Source organism: Haliaeetus albicilla, chromosome 13, assembly GCF_947461875.1.
Source record: "Haliaeetus albicilla chromosome 13, bHalAlb1.1, whole genome shotgun sequence".
NCBI classification, from domain to species: Eukaryota; Metazoa; Chordata; class Aves; order Accipitriformes; family Accipitridae; genus Haliaeetus; species Haliaeetus albicilla.
The window spans coordinates 878,587-903,958 of NC_091495.1; the positions used below are offsets into that span (position 1 = coordinate 878,587).

The following is a 25,372-nucleotide window of genomic DNA, read 5'->3' on the forward strand; positions in this document are numbered from 1 at the left end:
CTTTTTGGCAACGAGAGACTATTGTTTTTTACCATTACTACTTCTGCAAGGCAAAATGAGATAAATGACAGGTTTAGTGTGCTTCTTAAATGAAGTGGACTTGCAATAGCTGTAGAATCTATTAAATATTAATATATTCCTATAGAAAACCCCAAAACATCAGAAACAAAGTAAAATATTTGGTATTTTCCTGTACTCCAGCTCCGGTGTACTGCTGCAACCAGAGGACCACAGGCACCTAGGACAAGAGCCATCATTACAAAGTTCAGAGATTTTAGTAATCTACATATCTGTGGCTATATTTTCTGTATTGTTTTCAATTTTACACAGAAGAAAACCTGCCCTTTTCAGGAAATATGACCGATAAATAAGTTCTTAAAACTGAAGCCTCTTCTTTCAATTAATCTCTATGAATTTGATGCTTTACTTTCTGGGAGATGATATATTCAGAATCTGTCTATGAAGGGAATTGCTCATCAGAAAAATTTATCTGTTGAACCATTGCTTTTTAATGATTAAACAAGAAATGCAATGGGCGGTCCTGAATTTTCGTGTCCATTTAATTTATTTGGTCAGCCTGCTGACAAAGAGAATTAAATATTATGAGCGCAAACTAAAATAGCTGAAAGGAACTAATTGCTCAAATTTAAGAGAAATTTGTTCATCTGGCATTTTGTTTTGCGTTTTCAGGACATGAATGAACCTTCAAGCTTTGTTAACGGTGCTGTTGGTGGCTGTAGAACTCAAGAGCTAAACTTTCCACCATATGTACCCCGTAAGTCTGATCCCTGCAGTAAACAATGTAATCATTTGGGTCATTCCGGTTCGTATAGTACTTTTTACATGCTATGCCTAAAATTAGGTAGCCAAATCCGTAACTGAACCCATAACAGAAAGTCAACCAATTTTTGGAGATGATCAACACTCTTAACTGCAGTCTTTGTTGGTGAGAACAGTGACTGCATGGCACTTCTGAAAATAAAGATTTTTTTTTTTTTTTTTTTTTTTTGCTAGATTTTGGTATCTATTTCCTATGTAGGTAATTACTTTGGACATGGTCAAGGATATGGTTTTCTGGGTTTTGCGTAGTTTTCCCAGATGAAAAATGCAATTGATGACTAAAACTTTCAAAAATATCCTTCTGCCTCCTCTAATTAATAGTTCCATGTATGTAAAATTTTAAGTACTAATATTTGGAATGGTCTTGAAATACTTGCTCTTCTTAGCAGGGCTTTACTTAAGCACTAGCACAGAGTGGTACTCATTGGCAATGACTCACTAATGCTTTATTAGAATACTTCTGTTTCTTTCCGATATTTTAAAATATATTTTCTCGGAGTATTCAGAAATAGACTTCCCCCCCGCGCCCAAGTTTTCTGTGTATATGGCTGATATGGTAGTATTTACAAAGATTTGCAATATTTTCTGAATTAGGGTATATTCTGTTTGCTCTTTGATACTCTTCAGTAAAAGCATCTGTAACTGACTTACTATTTCTCTTGCAGACCCAGATACTTACAGAGGAGTATCAGGAATTTTGGAATTCCAGAATGTCCTAAATTTCTGAAATAGAATTTCAGAATTTCCTAAATAGCTGAAATAAAATGTCAGCATTTCCTAAATTTCTGAAAACCAACCTCAGAAAACCTAAAATATTGTTTTCTTTAAAATAAAATAAATACATAAAAGGAAGTGACTACCAATCAAAATGATGCAAATTAAAAGAAAAAAGTAACTCATTAAAATTCTTATGGGATGTAAATTGTTAAAATATGAGTGTCTTCATTCCCTTTCCAATAGACTTAGGATCTAGATCGGAGGGATTGATTTTCAAAACGCTCTGCATGGAAGGTCAGCAATATCTCCCGGATGGCTCCCCAGTCAGTCACTATGATGTCCACAACCTTTATGGATGGTCACAAACAAAACCTACCCTCGAGTAAGTTGCTTTTTTTTTTTTTGTTTCCAAAATACATCGCAAATTAATATTCAACGCCTATATTCTCATGATGAAAAGCTTCACCAGTTTGTTTATGAGAAATCATTTTGTTCTCATAGTTTTTCTTTTCATCTGAATATCTTCAGATCTTCAATTCAGTTAAATGTGGATAATTTCACCCCAAAACCCTCACCCCCAAAACACTCTTCTGTCCCTTACAAGACAGAACTGAGAACAGTTCTGAACACTGATTAATCAATCAAAAACTGTTAGTAAATGACAGTCTCGAGTAATTCAAGTACACAAAAACTTTTGTTTCCACCTATTTCTATAATAATATGGTTTATTTAATTTCACCTTACATAAAGGGAGGGAAAATGAATATAGATTTTTAAATATAAGCTCCAATACAGCAATTCTTAAGCGAGTATCATTAAAATAAATGAAATGGTGCTGAAAAGGGAAAAGTGACTTCTGAAATGTAAATCATGTGCCTAGGTTTTCCTTCTAAGAAATAATTTTCTCAGTTCCAAGACAAATTTTATGATATATTCATACTGAATCATATTGTAGCATGTATTTGATAACTTTTGATTTAATGATAATATACCCAAGTTTCATTTCCACTTTAATGAGCAAGCAAGGAACAGTGTTTCTTTACAGATCTCCACAACCTTAACCCCCCCCGTAACATTTATATTAGCATAAATAAAGAAAAAAATCTCCTCGAATTTTTGACTGAGGCGATGGTACATTTAGCAGCTGACAAGACAGGAAGAACATAATAATACCGCTTTTATTGTCAGCCAGATCTAAAGGAATTTGGTTATTGTAAGTAGACAGCAATTGAACATGAAGGGGAATATTATTATTGGTTCTGAATGTGAATTCTGTTAATAGATATTTTCTTCTGTTTTAAGATTGCAAATCATGTAAAAAAATAGATAGGACCTTACTTGAAGCAGCTTTTTAGTCCATGACAGTGGAGGTACCAAGAGAGCAAAGCGATTTCGTCAGTGAAGGGCTTTAACTAGTATTTTTTTGTGAATCTTTACAGATTGCAAAGGAATTCTCCTAAGAAATCACACAGCTAATGCATACACTGTAGTCAAACAACATAGATCAACAACATGTGTTTTAGCAAAAAGTGCCAGAATCATCATCAGAAAAATTAAGCAGCACAAATTATGCCTAACTCAGTTAATTTTGTTTGGTTGGTTGGTTTTTGGCTTTTCTTTTTGACTTTTCTTTTTTGACTTTAAACTTTTCTTTTTGACATGGTTACCTTTACATGTATCTTGCCGTGGTGGTCCAAGACTTCTTTAAGGAAATGAAATATGTTATTGATTATTTAGGGAATGGGGGAGAAAAGAAAATAAAGAAAATTAAATTCCCTTCAACACCATCCTTGAATAGTTATTAACCCCTGGCCTTAACCACACCACTCTTGTGCTTATGGAAAAGCCAAATAAAATCAAACCAAAAGGTTTGTTCATGCCAAGACACATCCCATCAACTGGTTCTTCTTTGCTGTAGGCCATTCCCACTCGGAGATGAAAACATTGATTTAATATGATTGTTTGTAGACAAATCCGTGCTGGCTATTTCAAATATTCTTATTTCCTTTGTGACGATTACAGAGCAAAGGTTTATTTTTTGTTCCAATACCCTTTTGGCTACTAAAGCTATGCTGACAGGTCTAATACGCCCAGTACTTCTGTTTTTACCTTTATTATTGCCTTGCTCTGAGTTTTGTTAGGAGAAATTTTAACTATTGCAGCAAATTTTCTGGTATTGCAGTAACAGACTAACGTGCCCTGGGGCAGATTATGTAAGCCTTAAAAAATATGTAAGTTGGGCTACTCTTCCGTTTTCCCATGAAGTCATTAGCCTTAACTGGAAATCCTTAATTTAGTGCCTCCTTGCTTTGCCAATTCATTTTCTAATGATGGATTGGTTGACAAATTCTGAGTTTCTGCCTATGTGTGGGTCATAGTGAATTCCAGTAAAAAAACACATCTTAATTGGGTTTATGGCTGCTTATGCTCACAAAGACAGCACAGCAGCGCTTTCCTACAGATTATAAACCATCTGTTTTATTTTTGGACTTGTGCATAAGACCTTTTACAATTATTTTAGTTCTCATCCCTTTGGTTTCTTCTCCCATGTGTGATCCCAGTGCCTTGCGGAATCTCACAAAGGAGCGAGGAATTGTCGTCACCCGCTCAACCTACCCCAGCAGTGGAAAGTGGTCAGGCCATTGGCTGGGGGACAACACAGCAGCCTGGAATCAGCTCGATAAATCCATCATCGGTATGGCGACACAACCCGTCACCAATTAATTCCATGTTTCTTCTTGGTTTCCTTTCTAATAATCACATTTTTTGAGCCAAAATGGGCTACTTAGTTGAACAATCAGAATTTTCGGCCAATTTCTTCTTGACCTTTTTTTTCTTCTTATCGCCTCTTAAGAAAGTCTTCATAGTTTCTGTAGGAATTGCGTTTGATCCATGGGTTTGGCCACCACGTTTTCCTCAAATTCATCCCTTGTCACCTTTCCGTCATCCTCTCCCTGTTGCCCGAAATCTGCTGCTTTTCTTCCTGAGAACAGTTTTCCCGAGGCAATTTGGAAAATTCTTTTCTTATCCCAAGTTGTATGATCTATACAACTCTCACCACACCAAATAAAAGAGTGCAGTTACTATTGAACGACTTTTTTTCCTTGCAGGTATGATGGAGTTTAGTCTCTTTGGAATATCTTACGTAAGCTCCAAATTTATTGTCTTATATTTCAATTATCTTTATTAACAGAAATTTATAGTATTGCCATTGGAATATTTTTTTTAATTTTCAGACCGGAGCAGATATCTGTGGCTTCTTTCAAGACTCAGAGTACGAGCTGTGTGCTCGATGGATGGAGCTGGGTGCCTTTTACCCGTACTCAAGGAATCACAATGGGAAGGGAACCAAGGTGGGTGCCTTCCGTGTTAGCTTTGACTGATTTTTTTTATTTCCCATAATTTCCCCTTTTCCTACTTTTTTTTATTCCCCATATATACCGTTTTTAGGTAAACACACCACATCTGCAAGAACAAAATTGTTATTTTTCACATGTTGCAATTCTACTTAAACATATCACCTGTACAAGACAAAAATACTTTTTTTTCATGTAGGCCATTTTTATTTAAACATACCACACTTATGAGACTAAAATAGTTATTTTTATGGCTAAACACGCTTAAAGGGGCAAAACTGACCTTAGTGTTGTCATCCCTAATTATTCTTCATTTTCCAGCAAACTGGAAAAGGGAACAGTGGAATGAAATTCCTGGAAAAGGGAACAGTGGAATGAAATTCCTGAGTATCTAAAATTCCTGTACTTTGCCCACTTCCTGCATAAAAGATTGTATTTCTTTTAAGAATAAATGAAAATAACCATCTAAATGCAGGACTGTGCTGTCTAAGGACTATATGATAAAAAAACCAAGATAACTGGAAAAATGGCAATAAGAGGAACAGCATTTTTATCCTCGTTAGAGCTTTAGGTTTAGCAGAGCAGAGCTATTTGTCCTTCATTAAAGAACAGAGAAATAAATAAAGGTACTCTAAATTAGAGAACAAGGAATTTGCAAGGCTCCACCCAGATCTCCTCAGCTCTGCTTTGCTATGTTGATTCTGAGGCATGTTTGACAATTACTGCTGCTAAATCATATGAATTTATGGCTGACATATAAGAAAAAAAAAAAAGATGCTAAACATGAGGGCTTTCCCCCCCCATCTATTCCCAACAGAATAATCCTGTTTGAATAATGAGACACTCTTCTCTTGTTTAGAGGCAAGATCCTGTTGCCTGGAACTCAACATTTCAAGATATTTCCAGGAAAGTGCTAAATATAAGATATACCCTCCTACCCTATTTGTACACATTAATGTACGAAGCCAACGCTTACGGCAGCACCGTGGTCCGCCCTCTGCTCCATGAGTAAGTGTGGTTCTTCCTTCTCCATTAATCACTAATTTCCACTGAAGTCCATAGCTTTTCCCCCAGTTACAGTGATTTTTCTTTTAAAACTGGCAAGGGATTGAGAAAATGGACATTCAGTATCGGCTCGTTGTGACAGCTCAAGTTGTCCATTTCCCACAACGTCAACATTTTTTTCTTATCTATAAATAAAATTAATATATAAATTTTAAAACTCATTCTCATCATCCTTAGTGGTATTCAGCAAATACATTCTGCCTGGTGCTGGATATATGTAGACTCAGAGAGCATGTGTTGCAAAAATAGCTGGACAAAAATTTTAGGCAGAGAAACAGAAAAAGAGGGAGAAAATAGTTTTTTTGACACGTGTCAAGGTGTTTGCAGGGCAAGGTAACTTATTTTGGCTAAACTGATATAGCCGTTTTTTAAAAAAAAAAGGTTTTTATAGCAGTTTTTTTAAAAATAACAAACAAACAAACATGTTTTTAGAGGTATAAGACTTTGTACCTAGTCAGAAGGGGCAATACGTGCCAAAGACTGGTTAATGCCATAACGTTAAAAATGAAGTCTAATATTTAAAAATGCTTGTCTTCCGCTAAAAACCACTGAGTTGTCAGTGTGTAATCCTGGCCTAATTTTGACTAATCTAAGACTTGATTCTGACAAAGTACCTGTCAAAAAACTGAATGGCACAAATCAGAAAGTAATTGGGCCACTACTTCATTTTGCTGTTGCTAATACCAAGCAAAAGTGATTTTTTTAAAGTACTGTAATCTAAATGTACTAAATAAAAATTTTGGTATATACACAGATATAGGCCAGCAAACATGAAGAAGCAGCAGAAATGAAAATTAAATACTAGGTGGTATTTCCCTAACGATTTTCACATCAGGATCTTAATACATTCTTGACAAGCTCTACCTGATACATTTGTAAATAAATGGGATTCTCTTGTAATAATTATTATCTATGATTAATAAATAGGTAATAAATATTACCTACTATTACTGGTAGCATGCTTACAGTTGAAGAAATGGTAGTTTTGCTGAGAAAAAAGGCTTCAAAAAGGAAACATTTTGGGAAAGGTTGACATCGAGGGTATGACCACTCTTCTGTTACTTTGCAGGTTTGTGGAAGACAAAATTACATGGGAAATATATAAACAGTTTCTGTGGGGACCGGCACTGCTCATCAGCCCTGTACTGGAACAGGTGAAATGTCAGAAATAGAAATATCAGAAAAAGAAATACCAGAAAAGTGGGGAAAAAACTTAGAAAATATTAGAAATTGATGAAAATACTAGAAGTGACTTGAGCTAAACTTTACTTTTTGGCTTTAATAGACCTAAACCAAAAATATTTATTTCCAGGGTGCTGTAGCGGTGAACGCTTACCTACCGAATGCCCGCTGGTATGATTACCACACAGTAAGTAATATTAAAAACTGTATTATATTTATTTTTTCTAATACGTTCAAACAGGAATACAGTGTGCTGGGGTGCAGTGTGAATGCACCACCTCTGTTTTACAAACACGTGTCCGGTAGGAGTTTTTAGCAACATAAAAAATTACATCTTGGCCAATTTTTTTGTTAATCGCTTTTTTTAAATGTAATCTTGTTCAACATGACAAGTAAAAAGGTGGAATAATATCTGCAATCTGCAGTGCTTCTATGTTTGCTTTTTTTTAACCCTTCAATGATACATATAATGACTTTTCTAAGAATGATGGAGTGGAGGAAGACAAAAGTTTTAAACAATTTTTATGGCCTCAGGCTGTAAAAGTCACTCCATTTATCGAGTGTGGTGTAATTGTTTTAAGTGTGCAGAATTTCAGATTTTATCTTGAAAATACGTAGTTCTGCATTAAAAAAGGATTTGCAGTGACAACTTTCTTACTATTTATCTAGGTATTTATAAACTTTCATTCTAAAGAAAAGTTTAAAATGCGTAATTCAACAGAGACTATCTTTTGTATTTTTTTTTTGTTTAAATCATAAATAGGATGAGTATATTGGCTTCAGGGGACAATTCAGAAATTTACCATCTCCTTTGGGACATATCAACCTCCATATCCGAGGTGGTTACATCCTCGCTCAGCAAAGCCCTGCTAATACTACATTTTACAGGTATGATAACAAGAACTGAACAATTAAAATTTAATTTCTTTTTCTTTTTTTGCTTTTTAGGGGAGATATTCAATTAGTGGCCTGGCAAATAAATTCTATATTAATTACATAGCGAAAGCATTTTTCTGGACTCCTTATTTTCAACTGGTGAAAAGCAAAATTTTCTGGTTTAATGTACACCATGCTTGGAAGTATCTCCCATTTTGTATAAACATTAGGAGTTAAACATTAGCAGTCCTGGGAAAATCAATATGTATGGTAGCACCTTAACTTTAAGGCAGTTTTTTTCTCTTTTTCGTTTTCTCCCCATGGTCTCCTTTAAATGTAACATTATGGATTGAAGGAGGCTGGTAACAGAGATAAATTGTGTTCTGTACAATGTCTACAATATAAATCATAGCACTTGAGAAACATAAAATGTGATTGCCCAAGAAAAATATTCTTTTTTTCATAGTCGAAAAAAACCCTTGGCACTTACCGTTGCTTTGGATGATAGTCAACTTGCAGAAGGTCGGCTTTATTGGGATGATGGGGTGCGCATTGGTAAGTACAGAGTTTCTTGTTTCCATGATAAATTAACTAATTCAGAGTCTACAATGCATAAATATTGCCTTTCTTTAGCTCAGCGGATTGCTGACATGTACAGTTAATTTTGTATTTCAGGATTATTGTATATTTGTGCAACATGGCATAGGAAGCATGAGCACAAACCAGAAGAAAAATTACAGTAAAATGATTAAACTTAATTAATTAAACTAAAATCACAGTAAAATGTAAAACGGGTAAAATGATGGTGAAATAATACCACAATGCTGTTATTTATAGAATATATATTTTGCATACATTAAATTGTGCCCTGGACCTAGGACAATGTACATAATAAGGATTTGTTCTCAAACCTATGGGGAGCATCACGATAGATGAAGTGGGAAGCTGTAACTAATTTCCTTGATATTAATAAATTCAAATTATCAAGACATATCTAGAAGTCTTTTACCCTTTACATCTGCAGTGTATTATCTTCGTAATAACTATAAGCTATCCCCTGAGATTATCACAAGTAATGCACAAAACTGTGATTTTTATTTTTTTTTAGCATACCAAAACGTTGCAGGAAATCCGCACAAAGTATATACATGCATATAGTATACGCAGTGCAATTCTTCTATTTAATTAAAACCAATAAAGGTGAATAGCAAATACATTTTACTTTATTCTTTCTTTTTAACAGATGCGTATGAAGATGGTGTATATCTGCTGACCTCATTTACTGCTAATCAGGTATGTCATGTTAACTCACTGGTTTTGAGTACCCAGGGTGATTATTGTTGTATGTTTAAATAAGTTATTTTAATTTGGCAATTTTTTAAATGTTTCAATATTCCAACGTGCCACTAATTGTCTGTGATGGACTAGCTCTTATCTAGTATTGGGGAAACTGTTGTAGGTCTCTAATTGTTGACTTAAATAAAAAAAAGCATTATATGAAATAGCATATCCTAGATGGATAAACTAATTTTGCAATAAATTGGGGCAACTTAATTTACTTCAGTGGAGTTATTCCATATATGTATATTTATATTAAGTAACTGGCCCAGCCCGAGACCTCCAAGACAGAAGTTGGTTCAGATTTTTTTTATCTGCACATCGGTTTTCAGTAAGTATGTGAGGAGGTTTTAACAGCAAAAAATCCCAGACATATCCATTTGCAAATTCGCCTTCTATATATGAAGGAACTTAGGAGTGTTTTGTGTCCAGGGTCTAATATAATGCAATTAATATAATTAAATAGTGTTAAGAATAAATTTAACCTGGATTCAGAAGATGCCTATTTTTGCTTATTGCTGTATTTGTTGTATATTCATGACATCATAATTTCTTATAATTCTGAAAATGCCAGTCTATTTAAAAAAGGATTTGAAGAGAATGAAAGCACATATCAATGCAGAAATCCAATAAGGCTCATATTTTATCAGGTGTGTGTTTCCCATCACTTCTGTGGATCATGTATTAATTTACATAGCTGCTAATAAATTTTAGCTAATCAGCTTGTGCGTATTTTATAGCCTTGCAGTTACATATCTATATATAACACAAATTTACTTGGACAGACTAGAAAGAAGTGACTATATACAAAATAAATATATCCAATCTGGAATATAGTCACAGTTAGATCCAGGAAAGTGCTTTCAAATGATTTATAAATGTGTGAGCATCCAGTAGAGCCATGGTCTTCAAATCTTTTCGACCACGCATCCCTAGCAGTAAAAATTTTCGAGCACACACCCCCCCCCCAACATACGCATATTTATTTATAAGTTACATACCTGTGCTACTGTACTATTATGTGCATTATAAACCATACACAAAAATGGAAATTAAAAAAGGAGGATAAAGATGAAAGAGATGTTGTTATACAAATATTTTTAATTTTGTGTATTAATAGTACAGAAATATTTTCTTCCTACACCCCAATGGATTTTCTTGCCAGCACTGCACTAGAGGACAATATTTTCTGCTACCACTATCAAATATCCATGTTAGGAACCTGACGGAAAAGCAGAGAAAAGCTAGTTGGGCAAACCTGTTTAATTTTGTTTAATTATTGTTAAAAATTGTTAATTGTTTAAAGGTCCTTTGAACAGAGGCTGGAGTGGAGTCACTGACTCAGTTTGTGGCTATTTTTTATCATTATTCTTAATTTTTATCATTATTCTTTAACACAGAAGATGGACCATGGAGCAGTTACTGTGTAAGAAAGTCAGCGATCAGTAGTGCGTGTTGTAATTATTGGCATTTCCAGCACGTCAGCTTTAAATTTTTTGTTTTAAGCAGTTGAAGAGCTGGAATTAAATTAGATGGTAATTATATGGACTATCTATTTAAAAGAAATGGTTTTTTTTATATTGTAATAAAAAAGTGTGTTGTTTCATTAGTTTTCCAGGTAGCCAAAATGTGTTATTGTTTTCTTCTCAGTGCTCTTATTTCTCATTCATTTTGACTTTGTCAAGTAATTGGATGTTAACTGCTAAGGGAAAAAAGGGTTTTTTTGCAATTTTCAGTTGTAAGACTACATAGTAAATGCACATTTTCCTGCTCTTACAGACAGCTGGTAAGGAAAAGCTTAATTAAAGCAGTCTTAAATAAACCAATAATGAAGAATGCAATAAAATAATGTAGTTATATAATTACATTATATTTGTATAATTATATCCCAGCAGTTTTGCATGGAAGCAGATCTGGGATCTGACCCAGCAAGCACCGTCTCTGGGCAGCTTAATACTCTCTGCCTGGAGACTTGGTAGAATTGGGACAAACTAAAGAAATTGTGAACCCATTATCTACCTAAAATCAAGTCAGCTGGTCCAAGAAATGCTCCCCCTCCTTGATTCATACTCCTATTTTGTTAGATCTGGAATGAAGAGTTTTGCAATCCATCCGAAGCATTTTTTGCCATCGTAAAGGGGGATTTAAAAGAAAATCAGCAAAATTAGCAAAATGCCTACAGGACTTGAGCAATAACCTGTGGATGCACAGAAATCTTTCCGCTGAATAAAGTAGTTTGAGAAACTTCAGAGAATTACAGCAAAATAAGAAAAAAAAGTCAGAATTATGAAAACTCATTGTTTTAATCCTTTCTTATGCTGCAAAATTCACATCAGGACAAATTTGTTTAATATTCAGCACCTCATTGGTAGCAGAGAAGTCTGCAATAGGTCTGCAAAGGTGGAGGAACTGGGAAAATCAAAGCCTCCAATGTTTGGAAAATAAATAAAAACATAGAGGTTTTGTTGTTATTTTTTAACTGAACAAAAGGAAACAACTGTAAGCATCAAGTGGGCTGAAAATAGCATATTTTAACATGTAACCACCCAAGGATAAATCACTGATTTTCATTTTCCTCTTCTTTCAGACCATTTTAGAGATAAAGGTTTTGCACCGTGGTTACACCGACCCAAATAATTTGAAGTTTACTCAAATTAAAGTTTTGGGGGTGACCTCAAACGTTCGGGCGGTGACGGTATTGCAGAATGGTGAAGCAATCCAGTCTCCTCATGTTGTGTCCTACAACAGCCAAAAACAGGTAAATCGATGGTTTATGGGGAAATCCTAGCTTTGCAATTAGTTATGTGCTCTTAAACACTTGGGGATTCACCTCTTGGCTGTAATATAATTGCTACAATATATTTCTTTACTGCAGTAAAACCACTGACATCTGAGAAGTAAGAACTCAGGGTACTTTTGCAACAATTTTTTTTTTTCCTACAGAATTAATGAAGTCTTATCACAAGCTGTGGTCGCACTGCTCAGTGAGAGCCACAGGCTAAAATCAGTTGATGTTTAATTTAATTTACCGCCCTTTCTACAAAACTCAGTGTTCTGTTGAGTCTCATTTCTTTCTGTCTTTCAGTGGAAGGCCAAAGATAATGTATTAATATATTAAAATATGTAATTATTATATTAAAATATTATATATACTAGAAATATATTATGTAAAATCTATAGTAGCATAAATAATATAATATAAGATAATATAATATATAAATAACCAAAAAGATGAATTAAGAAGGTAATCTGAAATAAGAACCTGCTGTCTTCTATGAGCTGCAGAAAACCAAGTCACCTTCAGAGCAAAGTTACTCATTGCTTTTTTTTGTTTGTTTTTCAAAGGTCCTGGAAATCACTCGCCTTGAACTTGAATTAGGCAAAGACTACACATTACAATGGAGATAAAATGCTTGCAAATACTGCTGGCCGTAGAGCTGAACTTTCTCATCTTCACAAATTGTTTTTCCCTTCTCCTTCTGTCTCTTTGACTTCTTAAAATACTTGGCACTATAAATGTGTACAGTCAGTTTGTATTAAGTTATTATGTGCAGAAAGGAGCCGTGGTTTAGTGCTGATCCCGGCTAGCTACACGCTGTCCTTGTAAAGTGGAATTTGTTGGTTTTTAAACGTTATGGCACTTCAATATGACTTGGTCTTTCAAAATGAAAATATGAATGTGAAATGAGGTGATTTCTCTAAGTTGAAGTTCTGGCTGATGTCCTGCTTACTGTGTTTTATAAAAATATTAGCGTGAACTGCGGGTATATGGGGCAATAAATCTGCCCACATTTAGGTTCCATCTTCATTTTGAAGTCATGGCGGTGGAGAAATATTTCAGGGAAATCACGTGGATTGATTTAAAATGAAACAAGCATCAAGTGGGCTGAAAATAGCATATTTTAACACCATCTGGGCTGGCAGCCACGGCGTGGTGTAAGCCAGCGCTGGGAGGGGATATCAGCAGCCTGGAGCAGTCTTGCGCCGGCAGGCTGCGGAGCTCTCACTCATTTCCCATCCTTTGGCCCAAAAGCGTGGTTCTTTTGGGTTCTGCAATGCCCCTGCGCTGGGTCGGGCTGTCTACTCTTCTTTGAGAGTGGATGTTGGGTGAAAAAGTCTGACGCCCCGAGTGGTTTACCTTGTAAAGGTGACCCCTTGTCACCCTCCCACCCGTGTTTCTCTCCCCACGATGTCAGCCCCCTACAGATGCAAGCCAGAACATATCAACCGTACAGATGTTAGATGTATTTATTGGACCTGGACAGCCAAAGCAGGCAAGCCAGAGGGGTGAGGAGCTGATCTGGGCACGTGTGCTCCTGCCTGACCCCTTATCCTTCCAGCAGACCACACAGTCCAGAGATTAAAGCCCAAGGTGCAGAGGTCCCCCAAAGGGGGCTGAATTTCAGATGCAAATAAGAACCAGGTGTGAAGGGAACATGGTGGGATTACGGGTGAGATGGAGCAGAGGCGCACACACAAGGCACAAACACGAGCACACACTTTGGGAAGGAGCGTGGAAACATGTGTCTTTCCATGAAACCCACAAGACCCAAACACGACATCCAGCTTTATTTGAACGGACCTGAGGCAGCTTGGAAGGCACGAGGGTCTGCGCAGAAGAACGGAGCAGCCAAAGCAATGCCAGTTAAACACGCACCATTTCTGCCTCTCGGAGACTCCGAGGCAGACAACGAGGAATCAGGCATGGCCCGAGAGAATCCTTAGCTAATGGAGAAAACCTTTACGGGATAGTTCTTCTCATGCCTCTTCGTAGTCCATCTGGAATCCCTCCTCCAGATCTGCAAAAGAGAGAAGCAGCAGCATTGGAAATGGCTTCTCTTCAGTCTTGGACCTCAATATGCAGATAAATTTCGGAATCAAAAGAGGGAGGAGGGTGAGAATCATAGAATCATTTAGGTTGGAAAAGACTTTGAGTTCATCAAGTCCAACAGTAAACCTAACACTACCAAATCTACCACTAAACCATGTCCCTAAGTGCCACATCTACACATCTTTTAAATACCTCCAGGGACGGTGACTCAACCACCTTTGAGGAGCAATCCTGTTCAAATTCTCTGTCCAGAACAACCTCCCAAAGCAAATTTGAACAAAATGTTTGTTTCCTTTTTTTTTCTTTGGAAAGGATGGTGGAATAACAGTCAAACCTGGTCATTTTCTGGCAAAGAAAATGAAGTCCCAGGGTTCTAAGAATTAGTGTGGCCTAATGGAAGTGAAATATTTACCTCTTCTCTTCATCAGGCAGTGGGAGAAGAAAAAGATGAAGCCATTGATGGTAAAGAATGAACCCCCAACAATGATCTCTCGAAGCCAGCTGATTTTGTGGCCTGGGAAGGAATCAATGGTGACTTTACCATGGTGCAACCTTTGCCTCCAACAGAGATGGTTGATAACTCCTACTGTGAGCAAGCCCATCAATAGCTAGCCCCATCTTAAAGGGAAGGAGGTGAACTTCCCTCCAGCTCTACAAATTGCCTCTATGGTGATCTTGGGAATGGGCATAGGAGTCAATGGATGTCAAGATTGTGACAAAATGTTGCCTAGCAGATAGACGGGCCTACCAATAAAATGGTAAGCTGTGTTTGCCACCCTATTGCATACTCAAACTCAGCTGTAGTGGTCCCTTGGAGATGGCTAGATGTTTAGCTCTTGGGAATCTATGGTGTATATCCCCCCAGAATGATGGATTGTCGAAAAAAATTGTGGTCTCATCAGAAAAGCCAGACAAGGTGATGAGACAGTCTTTTCATTGAGATCTTTTTCTCCAGTACCCCTCCTCATTTTTGTCCATAAAAACATGGGCAGGTATGGCAATGAGCTCATTTAGTGATGGATAGAGAAACTGAGGCAGAGAGATGGATGGCCACAGGACAGGAAGGGATAGAGATGAGACTCATGGATGAGTTCATAGGCAAGCAAATGGGTAGTGAACTAACTAATGATGGGTCAGTAGTTACTAGATGCTCTAGTGAGGAAGGGTTTGAAAACTCACTTTTCAGGTTGACACTGATCCAGCTGCTCCTTTCTGAGCGAACAGGACGTGTAGACTTGATTACAAAATAGGCACAACTGTAAGACCCAGAGACCATGTCTCCTGTGATCCTGAGGTTGAAGCTGTAGTTTTTCACGTTCGATACTGGGATGGAGACTGCAAGTCCAAAGTCTGCATAGTACTGGACTTCTTTAACATCATCTGAAGATGAGGGGAAGGAGCAGAGTAGGTTGATGTGGTTCCCAGGTCTATAGACCTGCTGCTGAGGATCCAGGGATAAAGTTGGGGCCGTGGGAGCAGCTGGGGAAAAAACAAACAATAAAAAACCCAAGCAATAGGCTATCTGTTGACGTCAGGGCCTGTGCGCAAACCCCATGATCTTTCCCAATGTCTCGATGTGGGAAAAAAGACCCATGGTTCTCAGAGATAAAAATTCAAAGCAGCTTAAGCAGTTTCTTTGTTTTCAAAAAAATAAGTATTTTTACGTGTCCAAAGTAGGAAGGCATGTAATACGCCCCAAGCCCTAACGAAAGCCTTGGGGAGGCTTACTGCTGTACGACCTCTTGGAGGTGACACAGCTGTCTGGCCAACTTATTCCTGCTTTCTCAGAGAAATCCAGGAGCACAAAAGGAGCTTGTGAGAGGCCAGAGCAACTTCATTTGTGCATTGGCAACCAAATGATAGGGCCATCGGACAAGATGATGCTCTAAAGGGAGGTGTGCAGTGTCTGGGCCGATGGTACCCAAGCCATATAGACAAGACGAACCTACCCTGAACCTTAAGTGAAAGAGGAAGGCTCCTGTTGGAAGGAATTTCTTGTCCGGACTCCTTCAGAAAGTACATGCACGTGTACTCCCCAGAAGATGCTTTTGTAGCTGTAAGGTGGAGCCAGGCAGTTGTGAGGGAGTAAGGTGTTTGCAGGTCAATTTGCTCCCCAGTTTGATTGAAGAAACGAAATCCACCTATTTTCCTCATTGTTGGGGCAGAGCATGTCATAGTGACACGTTCCCCTTCATAATAGACATCATGTCTGGGGTCTGCGGAGAGTATAGGGACTGGCAGAAGGTCTGAGGATGAAAGAAAGGATTTGGAGGATGGGAGGGAACTTTCAGAGAGGAAAAGGAAAGTGAGACACCCCTTTTCCCTCCATTTTACAAAACATGGCTCAACCTCGCCTCATTGACAAAGGCTCTGTTCGGCTGGAGAGCATCTTGTGAGAGGTCAAGCTGCGCTTACCTGCAAAGGACACAGCCAATGGTAGCAGCTGGAGGAAAGCTGCCAGAAAGTTGCATTGAGACGACAAGAGAGAGGAGACTGCAAAAAAGAGAGAAAAGCAGTCACTTACACAGCCACTGCCCTATGAAGTCCTGCCCCTCTTGGCCATCAGTCAAGACAGCAGCCCCTCCACAACACGATGGATTCATACAGGTCATAGTTCCTTTCTGTGCCACCGTGGCATGGAAAACCTAGACCAATCATGGAGAAAACCCGTGAAACAATTTCACATGCCAATGAGGTCACCCATCGAAAAAAATATCTAGAAAACTCAACATGTCCCTGAACTTATCTTTTAGCTACTTGCAACATATGTTGCATGAGATTATTTCTTCTGTTAGAAGCGGTTTGGTGACCGCCAAGCGGTTTATTGATATCAGCCCTGGGAAATGGTATCTTGAAACTGAAAGAAATGGGGCTGCTGGAGTCCTCACAGAATTAGGAAGGACAGGAGATCTGATGGGTCCTAGCAGGGGAGAAAGGCGGTGTTGAGCCAGGGTGCAGGGCAGGATGAGCTCAAGGTCAACTTTCATCAAATACCAGGCTGCAGAAAGGAATCTTTGGGGTTTCTGGCCAGCTCCGAAGTGGGGGTTGTTGGGATTCTCTGGATCTGGTTAACTCCCAGCCCCCGTCCCACCCCTGTCTCTCATGTTTCTATCCACAAATAACTAACTGCACTGGAAAAGTCACATTTCTTCCCCCTTTGATATCTATAGACAAGTGTCCCAAGTCATCCAGATGGAAATTCTTGTTTTCAAACTGCTGATGTCCTGGTTAAAAAATACTTTGACTTCTTTGCAACTAAGCTTCCCAGAGGTATGTTGGAGAAAACAAAAACCCCAACGGTCTCAAAGCAAAATAAAAATAGAAAAATTGTTTGTGCTGGGGGCGGGAGGTTGTTTGGTTTGGTGTCTTTTTTCTTGCTAATGTGAAAAAAGCAAACATCTTCCAGACCTCAACAGCCTCTTCATTTAGTACTAGAGCATTGGTGTGAGCTGCCAGGAATCACCAAGCTGCCAACACCTCCATCTCCATCCATCAAATTTCTGTCTCTCCATGGAAAGAGGCCAGCGTGTCCCAAAACCGATGACCTCTTCCTTTCCACCTCCTGGGAAAAAAAGGCTTAGACTTGGGCAACTTGAGAGTAATCCAAGCGCCTTAATTCTGGTCTCGATTTCTGTTGGTGACGCCCTAGAGATTAATCTTGCCTCTTTTGGGGTGTTTCAGTCAAGAAGTTAAATGCTGTGCAAGTGTTGTGGATGTGGAAATCCAGGATAAGTCTCAGCTGGACTAGTGAAGTGAAGGATGCAGTTGGGTGATGTCTTGCTGTTGCAGCTGTGGGGCACCAGATGTAATCAGCTGTTTTCTGCTGAAAATTGCCTCCCCCACACAGAGCTTTTGAACCTCGTGTCTTTTGTAACAGGGTGAGATGCACAGAGGAAGAGGATTCACGCAAGTGCGTGACCCTTCTTTTCAGTCCCCACTGATGGTGCTGAACAGAGGTGGGATAGAGGCAGGCCTGAGCATCTGATGTCCTGGAGCACAGTTCTGACCTGAGATAGATCTCTCTTAGACAGATCATAACTTTGTTTCACCCCTAGTCTGGGATGAACCAGTCCTAGTCTGGTTCTCAAGCCGGAAAGCAGACTGAAAAAGCAGAACAATGGATCAGATCTGATTTCATAAGAATCTACACCAGAAAGAAAATGACGGAACTGGTATTTAACAGCTGGACCCATTCGCCACAAAGAAGAACACACACTGGGAACCTCCCCAGCACCACCACAGCAATGAGTTTTCAGCCAACGGTTCTTCATCTCCCGAGAATACGGATATCCAGCTGGCAGGACAGAACTAGCTGCATCAACCCACCGGAGAAATATGTTCATAGAACAGAACAGAATATTTTTCAGTTGGAAGGGATCTACAATGTCCATCTAGTCCAAATGCCTGACCACTTCAGGGCTGACCAAAAGTTTCAGCATGTTGTTGATGGCATTGTCCAAACGCCTCTTAAAGACTGACAGGGATGGGGCATTGACCACGTGTCTAGGAAGCCTCTTCCAGTGTTTGATTATTGAGGGTCTAATAGAAGGGAAGGGAAGTGGAAAAAGGAGGGGAGTGGAGAGGAGGGAGGAGAAAGAGGAATGCCATTATAGAGAGGACTATGAAAGACAGGAGGGAAGATTGGATTGAAAGCCCGAAAGGAGAGAGGGAGAAAGAAGAGATAACAGCAGCAACAAAAGAGAGGACTCGAGATGGGATATAAAGCAGAAGAAAAGCTAGAGATGAAAGAAAGGAAAAGAATGGAGAAGGGAGAGAGGAAGAAATGATAGAAAAGGAAAACAGAGAAATAAATGTGTGCATGGGGGGAGAAGGGAAGGGAGAAGGGAAGGGAGAAGGGAAGGGAGAAGGGAAGGGAGAAGGGAAGGGAGAAGGGAAGGGAGAAGGGAAGGGAGAAGGGAAGGGAGAAGGGAAGGGAGAAGGGAAGGGAGAAGGGAAGGGAGAAGGGAAGGGAGAAGGGAAGGGAGAAGGGAAGGGAGAAGGGAAGGGAGAAGGGAAGGGAGAAGGGAAGGGAGAAGGGAAGGGAGAAGGGAAGGGAGAAGGGAAGGGAGAAGGGAAGGGAGAAGGGAAGGGAGAAGGGAAGGGAGAAGGGAAGGGAGAAGGGAAGGGAGAAGGGAAGGGAGAAGGGAAGGGAGAAGGGAAGGGAGAAGGGAAGGGAGAAGGGAAGGGAGAAGGGAAGGGAGAAGGGAAGGGAGAAGGGAAGGGAGAAGGGAAGGGAGAAGGGAAGGGAGAAGGGAAGGGAGAAGGGAAGGGAGAAGGGAAGGGAGAAGGGAAGGGAGAAGGGAAGGGAGAAGGGAAGGGAGAAGGGAAGGGAGAAGGGAAGGGAGAAGGGAAGGGAGAAGGGAAGGGAGAAGGGAAGGGAGAAGGGAAGGGAGAAGGGAAGGGAGAAGGGAAGGGAGAAGGGAAGGGAGAAGGGAAGGGAGAAGGGAAGGGAGAAGGGAAGGGAGAAGGGAAGGGAGAAGGGAAGGGAGAAGGGAAGGGAGAAGGGAAGGGAGAAGGGAAGGGAGAAGGGAAGGGAGAAGGGAAGGGAGAAGGGAAGGGAGAAGGGAAGGGAGAAGGGAAGGGAGAAGGGAAGGGAGAAGGGAAGGGAGAAGGGAAGGGAGAAGGGAAGGGAGAAGGGAAGGGAGAAGGGAAGGGAGAAGGGAAGGGAGAAGGGAAGGGAGAAGGGAAGGGAGAAGGGAAGGGAGAAGGGAAGGGAGAAGGGAAGGGAGAAGGGAAGGGAGAAGGGAAGGGAGAAGGGAAGGGAGAAGGGAAGGGAGAAGGGAAGGGAGAAGGGAAGGGAGAAGGGAAGGGAGAAGGGAAGGGAGAAGGGAAGGGAGAAGGGAAGGGAGAAGGGAAGGGAGAAGGGAAGGGAGAAGGGAAGGGAGAAGGGAAGGGAGAAGGGAAGGGAGAAGGGAAGGGAGAAGGGAAGGGAGAAGGGAAGGGAGAAGGGAAGGGAGAAGGGAAGGGAGAAGGGAAGGGAGAAGGGAAGGGAGAAGGGAAGGGAGAAGGGAAGGGAGAAGGGAAGGGAAGGTGGGGATGAGAGACTCACTGAAGAGTATCATGAGGCAGTAGATAATCATGGCACCAGGGTCCAGGGTGTGCTCAGAGCTCTGTGCTGGCCTGTCCAGGAGAGGACCGTGCTGCCTGGTGGGTCTGTCCTGCCTTCTTCATCTGTCTGACTTGAACTGGGTGGTCAGAGGGGTAGGGAGAGGAAGCACTGCAGAAAGAAGTAGAAGCCACTAACCACAGCTGGATGCTCAGGGGAAGCTACACCCTGGATGTTGCGTGTCTTGGGGTTGTCATCGTGTTTTCACAGACCTTTTCTTCACTATGAGGGTGGTGAGGCACTGGAACAGGTTGCCCAGAGAAGATGTGCATGCCCCATCCCTGGAAGTGTTCCAGGCCAGGTTGGATGGGGCTTTGAGCAACCTGGTCTAGTGGAAGGTGTCCCTGCCCCTGCAGCCTGTGGAGGACCCACGATGGAGCAGATGGATGTTCCTGAAGGAACTTCAGCCCATGGAGAACCCATGGCAGAGCAGAGGAAAGGTGTGAGAGGAAAGACGTGTCAGAGAGAAATTGCTACGTATTGACCATAACTCAAAGGACTGAAGCTGAGCATGGGAAACAGGGGGAGGAAAGGTCTTGTTTTAATGTTCGTCTATCCAAATCAATAATTACACATGTATTTTAATTGGCAATAAATTCAGTCAATTCTCCCCAAGTGGAGTCTGTTTTTCCCACAAGGGTAATTGGTAAGTAATCACCCTGTATTTGTCTCAAACCACAAACTTCCTCATTTGCATTCTTCCTATTTTTTCTCCCTGTCCCACTGAGGGGGGGAGTGAGCAAATGGCTGGGTGGGAGTTTGGCTCCTAGCCACGACTAACCCATCACAAGTGTAAAATGATTAAAATGTTCAAAATGTAAAACATTTTAAAATAATCAAATGTAAAATGAGTAAAAGAAGAACATAATGTTATTATTTATAGAAGTCATATTTGATTGAAGAACACTGATTTTTTTCCCGTACGAACCACCACCACCCACATAAGAAAACATAGGACATGTACATTCACTTTTAAGGTCCTGCATGGATGACCATAAGACTAGTCATAGCAGCCACAAAACCTGAAATGTCTCATGGAACAGAACTGCCTCTAAGGCAGAAGAATGGATTAGTGAACCTCTTGGGACCATTTCCAGCTAGGGGATTCTCAGACCCATTGAATCTCATGGTCAGTAGTGACAGGTCTGGCCTCATTTCTTTATGATTAACTCCCTCCTTTGCAAGGGTGCTAATAATTTCCCTCTCTCCTCCAGCTCAATGCGAGTTCCCTCTGTCCCACCTCTTTTCTCTTGCTCTAGATCCACTACATGCTTCTGCATTTCTCCCATGAGAATCCTAAGGTGCTCAGCTCCTGTGCTGGGAAGGGCATCAAGATTTTTAACAATCACTGTAAATGGTGCTTTATACTAATTTTCAGCATTACTGGCACAGGAGAGTGGCTGAGCACAGCTCAGATTGTGTCTGCAATGTCATACTGAATGGAAAACGACTAAAAGAGATCAAATCTAGTCCAGAAATCTTATCTCTGTCTTTGTGACAATTATGTTGCTGTTCCTTTTTCCTGTTGAATGGGTAGAACCACTGGTAAAGATAGAAGAGTGGACATTTTCAGATGTTTCTTTTTTTTTTTTTTAGGTTAATCTTTACTTTCATTAGCTTCTGGGCAATGCTATTAGAATAAGAATGAGCTCATATGACACAATCCCTGACAGACACCTACCTACTGTTTCTGTATATAAATATTCATCACTACTGTATATAAATATTCATCACGTACTTACACATATCGGTAAGATCGCTTCCTTGGATGAAAGATGCTCCAGTCCCTCAGTCATCTTTGTGGCCATTTGCTGGACTCCAGTAAACCCCTATCTTTCTTGTACTGGGGAGCCGAGAATTGGACACAGCGCTCCAACGTGGCTTCACCAGGTCCCGAGCAGAGAAGGATCACCTCCCTCAGCCTGCTAGCAATGTTCTTCCTAATGCAGCCCAACACCATTGGTTTTCTTTGCCACAAGAGGGCATAGTCAGCTTGTTCAGACAGAAAATGTTGCTCAGTCACCAGCTGAGATGGGGAATCTTTGCTTGTCACCAGCTAATAGGAGAAGCTGAAGGAAAGAAACAGAAAGGACAACACTTGCCAGCTGAGAATGGGATTCATTTGCCTAAAGGATGGCAGCTGGTACCAATTTAAATGCATTAAGGCACTTGAGACATGCATCTGGGACTAGGAGATATAGCACAGGACCTACAGAGCATCCCCAAGTTCAGAAAAGCTGAAGGTCATCTATAAATCTACCAGATACTTTGAGTAACTAAATCAAAACCTTTATTTCCCACCTCCATTTACGGCCTTTTCTGACCTTCACCTGTGTTAATATTGTTTCTTCATTATCTTAAAACTCACTCTTAGTTCGCCATATTGACAAGCATGCAGTGGTGGGATGGTAGGACAAGGACATTTGCCCAGGGAGGTGTGCTCTAAGCTCATTTCTTCCAGCAGCAGCCCAGTGTTGATCTGTTCCAGGGCCAGATCAACATTAATCTTTAAAGTGATCTGGGGGTGGGATTTAACTCTCCTCACATCAGATGTCTGCAGCTGAACGAGGCATCCAGACTCCTATACCTAACCTAAAGGTAGTTTTATTCCAGACTTCTATATCTAACCTAATGGTAGAGTTTTATTGACCTGAACCGTTCCATGTCCATTTTGGGATGAGATGAACCAAACATCAGAGGCAATATTTTCTTCTGTGCTTGCAGAGTTTGCATCTGGCAGCTCTCTCTAACCCTTCCTTGTTCACACGGTGAAGAAGTCTGTGGCTTGCATCCTTCAGGAGGGCAGACTGTAGCTTTCTGGGCTACTTCACAGTTGTCTGCAAGAGAAGAGAGCAAGGAAAATGCATGAGAGAGTGTAGCTCCAATAAGAGGAATAAATAGTGCTGTGGTTGCCCAGTTTATTAATAGATCAGCTCTGCAGCTATACAGAGATCTTGTGCTGCTGGTGATGCATCATTCAATAACATAGTTTGCGAGAAACTAGTGTTCCAATCTAAAAACTTCATATGCAGCTAGGTGCAATCCTGCACAACAAATCTTAAAAGATTTTTTCAGTGAAAAAGGAGAACTCATGACAAATAAGTGAGTTTCTCTCATATCCAAAATCACTCCAGTGAGTGGACACAATTAAAAAGACACCGATTTTGATTATATTCTTAACCCTTTTTAACAATGAAATTATGTTTTTAAACAAAAATTAACTTCAAGGGAGATTTTTACGGAGTTAGCTAACTCCTACAGATATTTCTATGCATTTAACTCTTTCTAGGGAGCTGTTTCTTATGCTGGGAAAAGTCCTACGCGTAATGATTCAAGACCTTATTTGTATTACATTGACATACGAGTGGTTTGAATTGGAGGGAGCACCCTGAGACTAACTGATCATGCAAGAAGCAATAGGAATTGCAGTCCCAAAGGCTGAGAATCTTCTTGCTGAGCAGATCGATGAGAATGTGGTTGCCCTGCCTGGTAGACATGCTCTTCCCTTTCAGGGTCAGAGGTACATCTGCAACACATGGTTCCTCTGGCCACAGGTCTTCAGATGAGATGAGCAACATCCCAGGAGCAATTCAGGCACATAAAAAGAGGCTTCTAGTAATATCCAAGGAGTGTGGGGTAGCAGAGACCTTTTCAGCAGGAGTTGCATAAATCTTGAAGACCCTCAACCTTGTAGTATGGTAGCTAGAGGCTGGATATGTGATACCCCAAGCATCAGAAAGGTCATCAAATACCAGTGTATAGGCAGCAAACTCACAGAATTTCTAGAGGGTCAGATGAATTCTGCCCTAAACTCCACAGATGGGGTTCCTACTGATAGCAATGGGAGCTGAGTTGACTAGGACACATAAATGCAGCAACCCTTGTTTCCAAGGGAAAACTAAGGAAGGCCATGATCTCTCTCTTGTATTTACAGCCCATCCAGAGGTACTGAACACTCTGCATGCAGGTTCTTCTTCTTGAATATGGAGAGAAATCAACACTTCGTAAAGGTGATTCATCACATCTGTCTCAGCCCCTGATTTTAGACATGGATAGTAGTCCTCCAGATAGTCTGATTTCTGTCCACAGAGTAGATTTAGATGATTACCTGAAAAGCAGACAACTAATTTCTAGAAGAATAGCATCAGAAAAGATGAATCACTATCAAATAGAGAACAAAATAGCCAGGGAAGAACTGTGTGAAGCTTTGACTGCAAAGAGTAAGTTTCAGCGAATTAATTAAGTTCCTCAGGTTTAGGATTTGGGAAGTAAAACTATATATTTCTTCTAGCTGTGTCAGAAAACCCAGCAGTCAGCAGATCGCACTAAGGGGAAGGGGCTATTCTTAGTACCCGTCGAGATGCTGAATTCACTTGCATATTTTTGACATGTAAACACGCAAAGAATCTTTGAGAGCACATAGATGGGCCAAGCTGAACAAAATGGGAAGGAATTTTTGTTCACCCGAAGTGGGACCATCACCAGCGCTGACTCAGATTAGTGCAAGTTGCAAAGGTAGGGAGGACAAATTGCAAAGGTAGCTCTTTCACTTCATTGACTGTGAAGGTCTCACAGGGAATTGAGTAATGTTAGCCTACCTTTGGGAGGAAAAAGGATTTGCCAGGGTGTTTGCTGCGGTTAGCAGAGATGGATAAACATGGAGAGTATGAAAAGGGCTTGCATCTCTCTCTCTCTCCATGGATCAGAGAGGCTATCCAATAGATCCAGCTGGGAATTGGGCAAGTGAGGTAAGGTCAGTGCATCCTCTTCCCCTCAGGACGACCAAAGCAGTGTCCATGGTATTCTTCCCATGAATCATTTCCTGTGGCCCTGCACCCAATTTAAGAGCTAAAGCAAAACATTCCCTCATTTTAATTGGCAGAGGAAGATTAAAGTGGTCAAGTGTGCCAGCTCTGTGGCCAAAGGGGACATCAGTGGAACTGCTGCAATAGTGCAGCTAACCATGAGTCTCAAGAAGATGGCACAATTCTTTTTTCTTCCTTTTTTCTTTTGCTGTTTCCTAGCAGCAAGGTGGCTGGGTGAAATGTCTTTGCTCATGCA

The 25,372-nt window shown here is 40.3% G+C and overlaps 2 protein-coding genes across 3 annotated transcripts in view; one reads left to right on the top strand and one right to left on the bottom strand.

Annotated features, from left to right (window-relative positions):
• Positions 1–13,093, top strand: part of LOC104320245 (maltase-glucoamylase-like) — a 45,988-nt gene extending 32,895 nt beyond the window's left edge. Inside the window, exons 35-47 of the mRNA XM_069799804.1 lie at positions 691–775; positions 1,801–1,939; positions 4,119–4,252; positions 4,668–4,702; positions 4,794–4,910; positions 5,773–5,921; positions 7,048–7,132; positions 7,291–7,347; positions 7,924–8,048; positions 8,503–8,591; positions 9,280–9,329; positions 11,962–12,132; positions 12,720–13,093. Of these exons, the coding sequence (XP_069655905.1) occupies positions 691–775; positions 1,801–1,939; positions 4,119–4,252; positions 4,668–4,702; positions 4,794–4,910; positions 5,773–5,921; positions 7,048–7,132; positions 7,291–7,347; positions 7,924–8,048; positions 8,503–8,591; positions 9,280–9,329; positions 11,962–12,132; positions 12,720–12,782 (1,299 nt within the window). The 3' untranslated portion in view covers positions 12,783–13,093. The remainder of the gene's footprint in view (positions 1–690; positions 776–1,800; positions 1,940–4,118; positions 4,253–4,667; positions 4,703–4,793; positions 4,911–5,772; positions 5,922–7,047; positions 7,133–7,290; positions 7,348–7,923; positions 8,049–8,502; positions 8,592–9,279; positions 9,330–11,961; positions 12,133–12,719) is intronic.
• Positions 13,094–13,873: 780 nt separating this feature from the next.
• Positions 13,874–20,400, bottom strand: LOC138688815 (Fc receptor-like protein 5). Of its 2 annotated transcripts, XM_069801344.1 has the most exons (6): positions 20,255–20,400; positions 16,621–16,698; positions 16,155–16,451; positions 15,385–15,684; positions 14,618–14,719; positions 13,874–14,173 (listed from the first exon to the last, which is right to left on the bottom strand). In XM_069801344.1, the coding sequence occupies exons 1-6, from the start codon at positions 20,283–20,285 to the stop codon at positions 14,133–14,135; spliced, it is 849 nt and encodes a 282-aa protein (XP_069657445.1). In that variant the 5' UTR covers positions 20,286–20,400; the 3' UTR covers positions 13,874–14,132. The 2 variants fall into 2 exon arrangements, with proteins under 2 accessions (XP_069657445.1, XP_069657446.1); XM_069801345.1 differs by lacking the exon at positions 14,618–14,719 and having other exon boundaries at positions 20,255–20,399.
• Positions 20,401–25,372: the final 4,972 nt, after the last annotated feature.